At 42.5% G+C, this 14,232-nt stretch overlaps 1 protein-coding gene across 7 annotated transcripts in view; it reads left to right on the forward strand.

The window, feature by feature from the left end:
• The window catches only part of ZNF462 (zinc finger protein 462), a 151,058-nt gene that overhangs the window by 113,651 nt on the left and 23,175 nt on the right, over positions 1 to 14,232 (forward strand). For all 7 annotated transcript variants that reach the window (XM_065946671.1, XM_065946677.1, XM_065946678.1 and 4 more), the window contains exon 10: positions 6,776 to 6,999. In XM_065946671.1, the coding sequence (XP_065802743.1) occupies positions 6,776 to 6,999 (224 nt within the window). The remainder of the gene's footprint in view (positions 1 to 6,775; positions 7,000 to 14,232) is intronic.

Raw genomic sequence — 14,232 nt, forward strand, 5'->3', positions numbered from 1 at the left:
CCAAGGTCAAATGACTAATAAACGACCCAACTGGGATCTGATCCCAGGCCTGCCCCACCCCTGGTCCACGCCTTTACCCACCAGGCATCACTGTCTCACCCTGGGGAAGGTGGTTGGTGTCACTCCGTCGAGCATTCCAGCGGCTGCGGTATCTGGGTCTGGGGATAGAGTCGTCTGAAGCTTGGGGGTCAGAGATGGGGAACCCTGAGCCACAGGGAGTCAGGGCACTTTGGGATAGCATGTCTGCCATCCGCATCCTGGCTTTGGGGTCCATCTTGGTCAAGATGGCGGCTCAGTGGGGAGCTAGTCTTGACAAAGTAGACAGGGTTGGGTGGGTGTCTGCCTGGCAGTTTTGAGTTGGGGCTGAACTCAGAGTAACAAGACGTGGCTGAATCTGCACCTGTGCTCTCCTTACTCTGAATGAATAAACATCTTTGGTCTCTGGGGCCTGCAGTAAGAGATCTTTCTGAGACTTTGGTTAATTAAAATACTTGGAATGAATGGCAAGAAAAACAACTTCTGAACTGGCCCTGAGAATAAGCTGCTGCTTGCAGGAATAGAGTCTCCTTAGCTTTTTGTCCAGACAAATTGCTGTATTTAAATAGGCAAGAAGGAAAAAGGAATTCATTCCACTCCTGGGTGATCTGAATGAGAAATAACCGTGGAATCACATTGGCTGCTACAAAAGAGAGCATTCTGTTGGTCCTTGCATTCAGAAGACATGTATTATTTGCTTGTTCCTTGCCATACCATGCTGGGTTCTTTAAGCCAGTCTGCCCTCCTCAAGAAGATGAAGTGTGTGCGTAAGTATGTTTAAGATAGTGAGTGATAAGTATCTAGGAGATTGACAGTGGCAGATGTATTTCTGTTTGCAGTAGAGAAAGGTGGTGGAGGGGGGTGGCTTTTAAACTGATCCATGATAACATTTCAGCAGTCAGAGAAAACTTGAGGTGGGTGTATTCGTTATGTAGGGGACTTAACAGAAATGGATTCTTTTTCCGTTTTGGAGCCCAGAAGTCTGAAATGCAGTTGTTCATAGGACTGTGTTCCCCCTGAAGACTCTAGGGGGAGAATCCTTCCTAGATTCTTCCCAACTTCTCCTGGCTCCTGACTTTGCTTGGCATCCCTTGCCTTGTAGCCATATCACTCCAGTCTCTCCCTCCCTCTGGACATGGCCTTCTTCTCTGTATGTGTGTGTGTGTGTGTCTGTCTGTGTGTGTTCTCTCTTCTTCTTACCCTGACTTTAGGGCGCACCCTAATCCCATACGACATTATCTTGACTAACACGTGAAGACCTCAGGTCTCAATAAGGTTACATTCTGAGGGGCCAGGTGGACATTAATTTCTGGGGACTCCATTTGACTCATTACAGAGTGTAAGAAAAATTTTAACAAACCACCCAGGTGAGTAGAGGGAAGATGGATTTACAGCGTGAAGTTAGAAGGTACTAGGAGGCAAGGCTAGAAAGGTATATTCTGGTCAAATGAAAGAGGGCTTGGATCCCATCGCAGGAGTAGAATGCTACTCTGTAGACAGATGGGAAGCCAAGGTACTGACGAGACACCTGGTGAGTTCTAATTTAGCAGATACTAAGGCCAAGGATTATAGACCCATCTCTTTGAGGAACCGTGAACTTAAGTCAGATCAACATTTCATGAGGTTCACCATGATGGGATCAGTGTAACCAGGGAAAAATTAAGCCTTGAGACTTCTGGTTCAAGGAGAAAGTGGTATGATGTTGGAAGGGTTTTCATTCATATTACAAATGTTGAACATGCTAGCATTACTTTAAGCTCTAGGGATACTGCCAGAAGAGTCAGGCAAGGTTTGGGCACCAAAGGAGCGTGAACTTCAGTAGGAAGAGAGACAGTGAACAAGGGAAGAAATAGTTTCAGAGTACGTGAATGTTTTTGGTTGCTCAGTCATGTCCAACTCTTTGCAGCCCCATGGACTCTAGCCCACCAGGCTCCTCTGTCCGTGTGATTCTCCAGGAAAGAATACTCTAGGAGATCTTCGCGACCCAGGGATCAAACCCAGGCTTCCTGCATTATAGGCAGATTCTTTATCGTCTGAGCCACCAGGGAAGCCAGAGTACATTTCTACGAGTTCTTATAACCATTGGGAGCACAATGAATGCCTCATGTGTTGCTTGGTGGATGTCCCTTATATACCTATAGCAAACCTGAGAAATTGGGCAAAAATTGAATTATAGGCATGAAACAGTTTCATCAAATATTTATAATTATGGAGCTGTGTAATCACTGAGATTGGTCTCCAGTTGGCTTATAAACTTAAAATTTCTGTTTCTTAGCCTATAACCTCAATACACACATAAATGCTAAATATAACTGAACCCTGCAGGTGGGTTATCTTTTTGGAACAGAACTAATCTCCCCTCATATATCTGATCAGTATCATTTTTTCTTGAGAAAAAAAAATACTACAGTGAGATTGACAGTCTTTCATCTTATTCAGTGAAATTACATGTTCCCTTCATCCCCATCACATACTTCTTCCTGTTAAAGGTACAGTTCCCAGCTCTTGTCTGGCTTGAGGAGGGCAGCTTGGCTAATGTCAAAACTTAACTTTTTATAGGAACTGCCGTGCTTACGTTTACATGTGCCTGTTAATGGTTATACTTGGGGATGGTGGCTTTCTGGTCCTCAGCATTTGTCACTGGTTTGTGAGTTAGAGTAACGGATAGATCTTTGGTTTGGCCCAGCGAGGGTCTCAGCCCTCTACCACAGCAGTCTGCATTCAGAGTGGGTTGCAATGAGTGACTTCCAAATCCCCACCCCCAGCCCCCCACCCACCCCACCCCAGCCCCCCAGCCTCCCCACCACTGCCCCAGGCCTGGCACATGGTGGGGAGGAAACCCACATGTGTTGCGGGCTGCCTTTCAGGAGGAATTGTTACTTGGTGATTCTGGGCTCCACAGTGATGTGGGTTTTTTTCACTGTTTTGAGTAGAAATGACCCCCTCTCCCCCAACCCCCCTTAGTAGCGATTTTATAGATTATTTTCCCACCCAGCACATACTTCTGGGCTCTTGATGAACCTTAGCACCCACGTGCTTTAAGGTGGCGCTGCTCCAGGCTGGAACCTCCTGAGTTTTGTGTCCAGCTGCAGCACTTTTTAAGTATCTTTTAAGTATGAGTAGATGAGAGACACGATCTATCTTGTAGTCAAAACTGGTGAAGTCATAATATTTTTGCAGCCAGTGCTGGAAGCTGAGTCACAATGCGTGTGATTCAGGCCTTGATTTCTTACCCAAGGTAATTTTGAGAGGTGTGAAGTCAAGAAAAGACCCACAGTTGTTGCTGCCCCCTGTAGGAAAAGCCCCAAGTGGCTGAGCTTCCATAGCCAAGACAGGGCTCAGGCCCTACCTGGAAACAGTCCAGTCTCCCGGCTTCTGTCCTTCACTGGCCTCCACCATGAATAACCTCATTCAGAAAACGCTGTCGGTCCTTCGCCCGCCTTTCACAGTCAGTCTTGTTTTTTTTTTATCTTGGTCCTGTTAGCCATGTTTGTAGAAAGCGGGGGGAAAAGGTAACTTTCTTTTCTAAAATTAACACCCATAACCCATATAACTAAGAGACTTGGGAGTTATTGTACTTAATGTCTTAGTTTGGAAATGAGGAAGTCTTACCTTTCAGAATGAGTCATCAGGGAAATGACCTTTTATGAAATCCAGGAGATACTTGAAAGAAATTCAGATAAAAATGGTTGCCTTAGACACTGAGAGCTTTTGCGATTTTGAACTATTAGGAATAAAAGGCTGAGAAGTGGCCGGCATACAGATTGGATGTAACTGGAGAGTTCTTTATAGGAGAGACGAGGAGGGTGCATGCAGGCGAAGGTCAGCGGACCCGGGCTCCCAGGCCACAACTTCGTGCTGAAGTAGAGGGCTGACTTTGAGGAAGTAGCTGAACTGAGCCGTTTTCAGTTTCCACTGAAGACTCTCAAAACTGACTTTGCAGGGTGTTGTGAGAATAAAAAGTAGCCCAGAGAGTCCAACACATTAACCATGCTTGGAACGTAGTGAGCTCTTAATAAGTGGGAGTGGCCGTTTCCATTCAGTGTTACAGTTTCACCTCCAAGGTATTATTCTGAATGCTCCCGACTTGGTGCAAAATGCACTGAGACACACATAGTGAAACTGGAAACTGCAAAGAAAACTAACCAAAGGAATTGAAAAGGAGACCTATAAGAAAAAACAAGTTTGAAAGAAGCGATTATTTACAGCAGAGAAGGGAAGGCTGGAGAGCAACTGAATGACTGTCTTCAAGATGTTGGAGGCATCGTTATGTGGAAACTTATAGCTAGCTGTTTTCCGTCTCCACCAAGATGGACAGAAGCAGGGCAGGCGGGACAGGCCAGAGCCAGAGAAAGAGCAGGGAAGGAGTTGAAGTGGCAAAATTTTATAAATCAGAAGCAAACACAGAGAGCAAGGGAGGGGGGTGCAAGTCTCAAAGAAGGTGCCAGAAAAGTTCACATCAACACTTCCCCATGACTGCCTGAGGTGTAGGGTGTGGGGGCCAGTCTCCTGGCTTCAGCCTGGACCCCCATCTCTTGCCGTGGGCGCCAGCTTGCTGATGTCTACACATCCAGGGCGGTTGGACTGAATACTTGGCACTTGACTTGGAGCAGTGTCTGAACCAGGGTCCATCGTGCCTTCTCATGATGCAGCTGTCTGGAGGCATTTTCTGTTGTCACGATGGGGCAGAGGGGCCACTGCTGGCATTGGTGGGCAGGGGCCTGGGGTGCTGGTATACATCCTACAATGCATAGGAAACCTCCCAGAGGAAAGGATTATCTGGCATCAAAACATCAGTAGCACTGCTATTGAGAAGTCCTGAATTAGAAGCATAGAGCGACCATCATAGCCCTGGCTTCCTTCAGGCTCATTAGTTTACACCAAAGCATTTTTTTTTTCCCTCCCATTTACACCAAACCGTGGAACTAACTGAATGGTTAGAAGACTGTTACAACATTTGCTATTCTAAGAAAATGTGTGGATTCCATTATAATCATGTGTTTCTTAGCTGTCTGCGCGACTTTGGTTTAAAAATATTTATATTTCTAAATAAGTGACTGACTCTTTGTATAGGGAAAATAACATATGCATTAGAGCTCCCGGGAGTATGGTGCAGACACCAACCTTCCACGCTTCCTCTGCCCACATTCTCGCTGGCCAATTAATCGCTGCATTCAGGGACGCCGAAGGCAGGGACTGCCCTGCAGTGAGCATGTGCTGGTTGAGAGGCAGGCAGGCCTTCGGGTGGGAGAAACTCCCCAAGGGCCAGACACAGGCCAGCCCCAGAGGGACGGCTCCCAGAGCGAGCGACTTCAGCACACAGCATCCTGATGCTCTGTGAATGTTGTTCCTGGTGACCGAGGATATAGCGCGCCTTCCTGACTTAATAATACATTGCTGTTTCTAAATAATATAAGTGTATGTTGTGTGCGTCCATTTGTAAACTTTGAGAGTCTTCTGAAATCCAGACACAGCATGAAAACACATGCTATATTTGATCCTTGCATAAATAGCACAGATTTTAATTTTATCCCAGTTATGGATATCTGGCGCGTGTGCCGATACTCTGGGCAGACTGGTGTGAAATTTAATTTGAGCAGTTAAACACAAGGGTGAGAGAGTACAAAATAAACAAGAACACACACTCTTCCAGCCCTACAGCATTTGGTATGTCAACGGGAAAAGCACCCAAATCCTCTCTCTTTTATTTTCTCCCTTGGTGACAATCACATTACAGATTTGTCTGAAAAGGCACAAATCCTCCACATCTCCCGTGCCACCGCCACCCCACCTCTCCCAGAAGATTGCCTACAGACATTTCATCTGCAGGAGCTCTTCCCGAGGTGGGGTTGGAGTTTCAGTGAATGAAAGTGTCTGGGATTCTTTGTTTTCAGATTTGATCTTAGAGATTCTTTTGGTTTCAAGAACAGGCAAACAGTCTCCTTGAGAACGTCTTGGAAGGGGAAACAGGAATGGAATTGGAAATGATGGGAGAGAACCGATTTGCGGCTTGGTAGACAGACATGGGTGGGGTCCCAGTTTAGGCAGTTACAGAGTCTGTAACCTTTGGAGAGGGACTTGAAAGCTCAGTTCCTGTTTTACTACTTTGTAGACATGGGACTAACTTCGGCCTAACAGAGCTGCCAGGGAGGTATACAGTGGTGCCACATAGGTGCTCCAAGAATGTCGCTTTCCTTCCCCCTTACGGACATCTTATTGTTGTTGTTGCTGTTCAGTTGCTAAGTCATGTCCAACTCTTTTATGACCCCACGGACTGTATTTAACCCTCCAGGCTCCTCTGGCCATGGCATTTCCCAGGCAGGAACACTGGAGTGGTTAAGGACGTCTATGTGAGCCTAAATGCCACTTGCCGGGGAAGTAAGATGCGCTGGTGGTTGCTGCTGGTAATCATTCATGTTGGTGAAACTTCTATTCTTGTCTCCTCCTTTAATCACCTCCATTCAGAAATCCGCCAGCGCCTTTCATCCTGCCCTCTCCTATTTATAGGTCATTCTGGGTATCAAGTGCACGGAGCTGTTGGCCTTAGAAGCACCCACGTGTCCCAGTGGACTGACTCGGGGGGTGGGAGGGTGGGAGGGGGTCTGTGTGCAGTTCACAGACCGGCAGCCTTGAGAAGTTCCAACAGTGGATGGGGGAATTTTTCCTTATACCTCCAAGAAAGACCATCTGCTTTCCATCAGTAAAAGTTCCCATCTTTGTATTCAATTTGTTTCCACAGAAGAGCGGGTTGTCCCCATTGAAGTGTGCCGGTCCAAACTGTCCAAATACTTGCAGGGAGTAGTTTTCCGCTGTGATAAGTGTACCTTCACCTGCTCCAGTGACGAGAGCCTCCAGCAGCACATAGAAAAGCACAATGAACTGAAACCTTACAAATGCCAGCTCTGCTACTATGAGACCAAGCATACGGACGAACTGGACAGCCACCTTCGGGATGAGCATAAGGTAGGGGCCTGGCCTCCCCGCTCCCACCCCGGCACGGCGTCGGGAGGGCCCGGGCCGGATCCAGCTACGCCGCTCTGTGCAGGACGGATGCACGTGCTGAAATCAGGTTTAAAGCGAGGTTCAGTCTATTCTATTGTCAATGAACTGTAAGGTCATTTTAGAAAATGGGAGCACAGATGAGGGAAAGAAAACCATCCATGATGCCACCCCCCACTTCTCACTGCTTAATGTTTTTGGGTCTCTTCTGTGCCCACTTTCCTTGGTTTTATTTCATTCTGAGTATATGTGACCCTTTATATGAAAGAGTGGATCTTCTCTTTCTTGTTTTCATCTTACCCTAACTGGGGTACTTCACCATATTATTTTAAATGTATTGTCAAAAAGATTGATAAATTTTTTCTGTGAAGGGCTAGGTAGTAAATATTTTAGGCTTTGCAGGCCAGATGGTCTCAGTGGCAACAATCCAGCTCTGCCCTTGTAGCAAGAAAGGAGCCCTAGAGAAGACATTAATGAATGGGCATGGTATGTTTCAATAAAACTTTATTTACAAAATTAGGCAGCAGGCTGTAGACCTAAAGTTACTGGCCCCTTCTTCTCTGATGGCTCTGCCAGCAAGTACCTCAATCATGTAGGTTGTTTCCAGTATATTGCTGACTACAGAAACTTTCCAAGTCATTGCTGTTCATGTCTAAGCATTATAAGGACTGTAAGATGTGTGTCATATTTGCAGGAGGGAACAGATTGGTACAGGACATAAAATATGGGGTTTATGAAAAAAATTATCTTCCGAAAGTCTGCTGATCAGAGGGTAAGATCATCCCAGGCAGCTTCCTCACTTCTCAGAGGATAACATAGCAGGGATTAAGACCATTGTTTCTGGTTTTGTATATTGTCCAGGGTTTGGGGAGTGTGTGTGGCCGGAGTGGGGGGGGGGGGGGGCGGCAGGGAGTATGATTAGTATAGTATTTGTTTCATGAAAAGAGCCTATTCAAATGTTTTGTAATTAACGAACAAATCCCAAACATCTAGTGAGTATTTACTTAAGGTACAATGAGAAGCACTTTTGATATTGTTTCCTTTTTCTTGCTGTATACTGTCAGTGGAAATATAGTTCCTCTTTTCTGGATTTACAAACCCAAGTTAGAAAGATTCCTGTCTGAGTCATGTACACCCAAGGGTTAGAATTTTTCTCTAGGGTGTTGCGAGAAGGCTGAGCTTTATCACCTACCTACAATTTAATAGCATTTTTGCTAATTTCTCTGCTTTGGAATGCATTCATTTTCTAATGTGTCTCCCCAAAATGAAAGCAGAGAAAAGCCTGAATTACCTCACTTAAAAGCTTTTAATACCCCAAAAATACCCCCAAATTTTAATGCCCTTTCATATTCAAACTTCCTTGGCATTTCTGCCCCCACACTGAAAGGAAAGTCACTCATCTATGTCAAGCTAAGCTGTTTACATTTATGTGCATGTGTCTTATTTATGTTACCACCTCAAGTCTTTTTATTATAGTATTGAAGCCATCAGACTGGTATTTTGGGACAGAGCAAACCTGGAAGGTAGATTCTTCCCCATTGGTTACATAGTAGCTGTGAGTCACTGGGGAACTCCAGAGAAGACTAGAAACCATACCAGATATGGAAGCAGGCGGGAATGTGAGGGCTTTAGAATAAGCATCAGGCAAATGGGTTACTCAGGAGGCTAAGAGTCCAGTTAAGAACTTCTGGAGCCACACAGACCTAGGATTGAATTCTGTCTTCACTGCTTACTGTAGCTGCTTCAGCAAGTTACTTCAGTTTCTGTATCTGTTTTCTGATCTGTAAATGGGAATTGCATATCCTTGCATACCTTACTCAGAAATTTTGGAAGATTAAACGAAGTCCTGGTATCTCCCACACTTTGAGAACCATGTCTCCGTCTGTCTGTGAGTTGAACTGTGCTCAGGTTTAACAACCACCCATCAGAAAGGCAGTTATGGTTCCTATCGACCTAAAATAGACTATAAAATCACCGACTATACTTTGCATTTTAGACATGGGCTTTGATGTGTTGTATTTTCACTATGCTGTGCTTGGTTCTTTAATCTTACTCTCTCATGGTTGACCAGCTTATTAAGTCCAATGAGCACCTAATTGAGGCTAAAGAATCACCACTCTCAGCGTGCCTAATGATCTTCATCTTTGTCTCAATTGTTGTTAAGTGTATGAGACTTGTGCTTATTAATGATCCCTTCTTTTCTAAGTGATGAATACAAAATGCATTTTGGATTTTTTAAATAGTTATCCAAACACTGTTTTATAAACAAAGACAGCTGCTGAAAGTGAATTTTTGACTGATAGACAGTGACATTATGCATTAATTAAAAATGGTCATTCCCTCGCATAAAAGATATACAGAAGTCTGATTTCAGCATTCCTGAAAAGGCTGTAAGTGTCAATATACAGTGTACTAAAGAGAAGTTTGCTAATGATTGAGATACAAAAGTCAAGAACCATAAGGTAAGAATTAGAAATTAAAGCCAAAGAATTGGAAAGGAAGAAATAAAACTGTTTTTGTTCACAGACAGTGTGATCTTTGTAGTTAGAAAATCCTAAATAATCCATTTAAAAAGCTACTGGAATATTCATGAGTTTATCAGAATTGCAGGATATATGATCAGTAATAAATTTCTATACACTAGTAATGGACAATCTGAAAATGAAATTTTAAGAAGATCAATTTCATTTATAATGTCAAAAAGAATAAAATGCTTAAGAATAAACAAAACTGTAAAAGCTATATGCTGAAAACTACAAATGCTATTGAGAAACAAAAGAACTAAATTAATGTAATATATACCATACTCATGGATTAGAAGACTCAGTATTGGTAATGCTTCCCAAACTGATCTGCAGATTCAGTGTAATCGATCAGAATCTCAGTAGGCTTTTTTCTTTGGTAGAAATTGATAAACTCACACTGAAATGTATATAGAAATGCAAAGGACCTAGAATAGCATAAGCAGTATGAAAAAAGAGCAAAATTAAAAGACTCATCCTTCCTGATTGCAACTTTTACTGTAAAACTACAGTGATCCAGAAAGTATGGTATTGATATAAGGACAGATATATGATCAGTAGTGCAGAAGAAAAAGTTCAGAAATAAATCCTGATATATGTGGTCAGTTGATGTTTATCAGAGGTGCCAGGTAATCAGGAAACGATAGTTTTTCAACAAGTGGTGTTGTTTCAGTTGGATTTCCATGTGGAAAATAGAGATTGTTGACCCTTACGTCACTCGGTGGACATGAATTTGAGCAAACTTCAGGAGATAATGAAGGACAGGGAAGCTTGGTATGCTGCAGTCCATGGGGTCACAAAGAGTCATACACCACTTAGTGACTGAACAAGAAACACAACGTCACTCAAATTTCTCTTGGGGAAAAATTCTTAGATATGATACAATAGCTGTGATCACTTAAAACATCAATAAATCAGGTGTCATTAAAATTAAATTGTTGCTCTTCAGAAGACACCATTAAGCAAATGAAAAGGCAAGCAACAGATTGGAGGCAAATATTTGCAAAATAAATAACAAAAGACTTCAACCAAAATATATAAAGAACTTTTGCAACTCAGTAATAAAATTAACAGTTCAATTAAAAATGAGAAAAAGTTCTGAATAGGCACTTTATGCAGGAGGATATGCAAATGAGCTCATGAAAAGATGCTTAATAAGACTCACCATTAATAAGACCCATCCACTAGAATGGCTAAAACTAAGAAGACCGACAGCATCAAGTGTTGACGAGGATGTGAAGAAACTGGAAATCTCACACATGGCTGAATGGAATGTTATCTGGCACATCTGCTTTGGAGCATTTTGTCAATTTGTTTAAAAGTGAAACCCACACTTTACCATCTGGTCCAGCAAGTCTACTGTCACATAAAGTGGCTGCATAAACAAAATGTGCTATACCCAGACAGTGGAATACTACTGATCAATAAAAGAAATGAGTGACTGATACATTTAACAGTGTGGCTAAATCTCAGAATCATCATGTTAAATGGACAAAGTGAAAGTCCTTCAGTCATGTCTGACTCTTTGCAACCCTCATGAACTGTAGCCTGCCAGGCTCCTCTGTCCATGGGATTCTCCAGGCCAGAATACTGGAGTGGGTAGCCATTCCCTTCTCCAGGGGATCTTCCCAACCCAGGGAAGGAACCCGGGTCTCCCGCATTGCAGGCAGATTCTTTACCATCTGAGCCACCAGGGAAGCCCAAAGCCCAACACAAAATACTAGATGTGCAATTTCTATAAAAGGCAGAATTAAGAAGACAAAGCAGATCAGAAGCTGTTTGGGACTGGAGGCTTGGAGCAGAGATTGATGGCAGATGGTATGAGGGTGCTTCTTAGAGTAATAGAAGATAGTGGAGAGTTGTACCAATGCATACGTTTACTAAAACTCATTGAAATGTTTATTTCAAATAGGTTAATTTTATGGTAATTATACCTCAGTACCTAAAATATGCAAGTTCCCCATGAGCTGACACATGGTCAGCCTTCAATACATGTTCATTATCTGCAGTCTTCTTACAAGGTGGATCTTGAGAACAGATAGAGCTATAAAGATGCAGAGATTCAGTTGAATGTGTATACTGTCAAAAATAAAACGTGCAAAAGACATAGCAGTTGGTTCTAAACTGAGGTGTACTTGCCTTTCTAGTAAAATGATGTGTTGAGTGTTTTGCTCATTACATTCTTCCACAAGTAGCTTTAGGTGATTTTGTGTGGTGGAGAGAATATATGCAAGAAACTAAAAGACACTATGGGATGTATTTTCAGTCACAGGAGTTCTTTAAACAGAACTGGACATTCAAAACTGGACTCCTGAATTCTGCCTGCAAAGTTTATAAACCTCAGGAATGTCTCTGAAGATGTCAGACTATATCATTTCATGGACTGGACAGAATACCAGTTCAGCAGAAAGGATCCCTGAAATCAAATAAACCATTCCATTGAAGAACCAAACTCTCAAGTGCCCTGGATTTACACTGCTATGTTTATCTTCAGAATGCAAAGGTGAAATAGAAAAGGAGTGACAATCAGTACTTTCATTTTTTTTCTTTTTATTTGTTTTAGCACCTTCATTTTTTAGGTGACACAGAATCTTGTCTTCCTCTGTCTTTATCTTTGCACCAGTGAATCTTACTTGTAATCTCTTAGAATCTAAAGTAAATAGTACAGGCTATTTGGAATTTTAGTTTTTCATCCTTCAACTCCCCCCCCTTTTTTTTCTATCTCACAAGTTCTTCTCAAAGTGGACTGTTCTATCCTTTCGATCTCTCTTTATGTTCCTCCCTCTCACACACACACACTCACACACAGAATGAAATTGTATGTCAGTAGTGCCATTTATTAGCAATGCTGGTGCAAGATGAAGATGTAACATTTCTAGGAACCTTGAAGTCATGAAAAAAGCCAAACCTCACACTTCTCACATTTGGAAAACCACACATATATTTTTCTTTGAAGAAAGTTTAAGTATCTGCAATACCTTGTTAGTGTTCTTTATGGTTCTGAAGTCTCTTTGCTAGTTTAAGGAACATAAAAATATATTATCTCTAACTTGGTTTGCTCGTAAAATTGTCATGTTCGCTATATTAAATTTAGAAGGATAGTCTATTCAGGCAATACACATTCACTAATTGAATTTACTTTGAAATGTTTTTAATTTTTTATACAAATGGAGCCTCAGGCTGCTGAACTCTAAGGAACTCGTATCTCTTACTTTTTGTCATTTTGAAGGAAGCAGCAGAACATTCAGCTTAGGAGGAATCGCCAATGTTTTACTTATTCCAGTAAAACTGTTCCGTTCTCTGGACCAGTGAAATCCATGATGGCAAAAAAGTCACATCAAATATTTGTTTCCTTCCAGGAAAGGAAATGAGGAGAAATAAAAGAAGAACCTTCGCCAGCTCCAAATCATAAAATACACTTATGCCATGCTTTTTTGAACTGGGTTTACTTTCTGAACTAAGTACTAGCATTCTAGCTTTATCATCTCCATGGGTTCCTGCAAGCTGAAGTCTTTCCAAAGATTGTCATTTCATCTCTGCTGTCCCTCGTGTTAGTTGCTTCTGAATTTGTCAACTGTAGACCTGCTTCTTTCATTTATTTTGAAAGACAAAAAAAATCAGAGCTAGATGAGCAGAAGGTATGGTAATTTTTCAGAGGGATGTGCCTGGCAGAACCATAGATGGTATTTCTCTCAAGTAGGTATTTGAAGATGTTCTTAGCCTGTAACCTTTGGAAGAATCCACTAAAGTCTCCAGCCAGTGGGACTTCCCTAATGGTCCAGTGATTAAGACTTGACCTTCCAATGCAGGGGATGAGGGTTTGATCCTTGAGCTAAGATACCACATGCCTTATGACCAAAAAAGCAGAATATAAACAAACCATACTGTAACAAATTCAAGAAAGACTTTAAAAATGGGGCATATAAAAAAAAAGTCTTAAAAATGCATACATTTGTTGTCTCCCAGTTGTGTCTGATTCTTTGCGACCCCATGGACTGCAGCACACCAGACCTCCCTGTCCCTCACCATCTCCCAAAGTTTGCCCAAGTTCTTGTCCTTTGCCTCGGTGATGCCATCCAGCCATCTCATCCTCTGACGCCCTCTTCTCCTTCTGCCCTCAATCTTTCCCAGCATCAGGGACTTTTCCAACAAGTCAGCTGTTCTCATCAGATGACCAAAATATTGGAGCTTCAGCTTCAGCTTCAGTCCTCCCAATGAGTATTCAGGGTTCATTTCCTTTAATATTGACTGGTTTGATCTCCTTGCTGTCCAAGGGACTCTGAGGAGTCTTTCCCAGGACCACAGTTCAAAGGAATGGCAAACTACCCCAGTATACTTGCCATGAGAACCTCATTAACTGTATAAAACACAAAAAGATATGCACCGAAAGATGAGTTTCCCAGGTTGGATTGTGTCCAATATACTATTGGGGATGAGCGGAGGACAACATACTTACGTGCATACATAAAAAATAAAGTATCCAGCCAAAGTGAATAGCCTCTGCTTCCAAACTTGCGTAGAACTTTCCTTTTTCTCCTATTCAGGCACGTGTTCATGCAGCCTCAGCTTGTACTTAACTCTTAACAAGGTTCTGTCTTGCCACATTCTTAAAATGGAAGCCACAATATTTAACCTCTCTTTCCTTCTCAAATCTCACCATGGTGCCTTGCATGTA

The sequence above is a fragment of the Muntiacus reevesi genome, chromosome 10, assembly GCF_963930625.1.
Source record: "Muntiacus reevesi chromosome 10, mMunRee1.1, whole genome shotgun sequence".
NCBI classification, from domain to species: Eukaryota; Metazoa; Chordata; class Mammalia; order Artiodactyla; family Cervidae; genus Muntiacus; species Muntiacus reevesi.